The sequence below is a fragment of the Penaeus monodon genome, chromosome 27, assembly GCF_015228065.2.
Source record: "Penaeus monodon isolate SGIC_2016 chromosome 27, NSTDA_Pmon_1, whole genome shotgun sequence".
NCBI classification, from domain to species: Eukaryota; Metazoa; Arthropoda; class Malacostraca; order Decapoda; family Penaeidae; genus Penaeus; species Penaeus monodon.
Genome location: NC_051412.1, coordinates 33,538,243 through 33,538,866, shown reverse-complemented (window position 1 = coordinate 33,538,866; position 624 = coordinate 33,538,243). Strand labels below are relative to the sequence as shown.

The 624-nt window shown below is 57.5% G+C and overlaps 1 protein-coding gene across 1 annotated transcript in view; it reads left to right on the top strand.

Moving 5' to 3' along the window:
* The window catches only part of LOC119590500 (synaptogenesis protein syg-2-like), a 61,352-nt gene that overhangs the window by 7,047 nt on the left and 53,681 nt on the right, over nucleotides 1–624 (top strand). The window contains exon 3 of the mRNA XM_037939150.1: nucleotides 135–488. Within this exon, the coding sequence (XP_037795078.1) occupies nucleotides 135–488 (354 nt within the window). The remainder of the gene's footprint in view (nucleotides 1–134; nucleotides 489–624) is intronic.

Genomic DNA, 624 nt, shown 5'->3' with positions numbered 1-624 from the left:
TTCTGTTTTTGCCCTTTCCTCTCACCTCTTTCTCTCTTTCATTTCTTTTACTCTTTCATATCTCTTTTCTCTCCTCCCTTATCGAATCTCTCTTCTCAACACTCACTAATTTCCCCTTTTTTGTTTCCCCACAGACCCCCCCGACCCCCCACTCATCACAGGATACCCAAAAGGAGACATCCTGCAGGAAGGGGAACAGAGATCCCTCACCTGCAGAGTCACAGGAGGCAACCCACGTCCCTGGGTTCTCTGGTACAGACACGGCAGACCCCTCGACCCCGCGGTGGCCGTCACCCTTCAGAGCCTCCGGGCGGATGCGACCGTCAGCACGAAGGCTCCCGTCAGCAACGTCAGGGAGGAAGGGAGTGTCAGCAGCGTCCAGCAGGTGGTGGGGTCCAGGCACGAGGACGGGGCCGTGTATGAGTGCAGAGTGACAAGCCCTCTACTCCCCCGCCCGCTCTCCACCAACGTCACTCTCTCTGTCCACTGTGAGTTGTCTCCCGCTGTGTTCCCGCACGTCGCTCCTTGTTCCTCGGCTTGGCGCTCTTCGGACGTTGCCTTGCGTCCTGTTTGTCACCGCGGCTTTGGGTCCTTGTGGCGCTCTTTGTTTCACTGTCTCTCTTC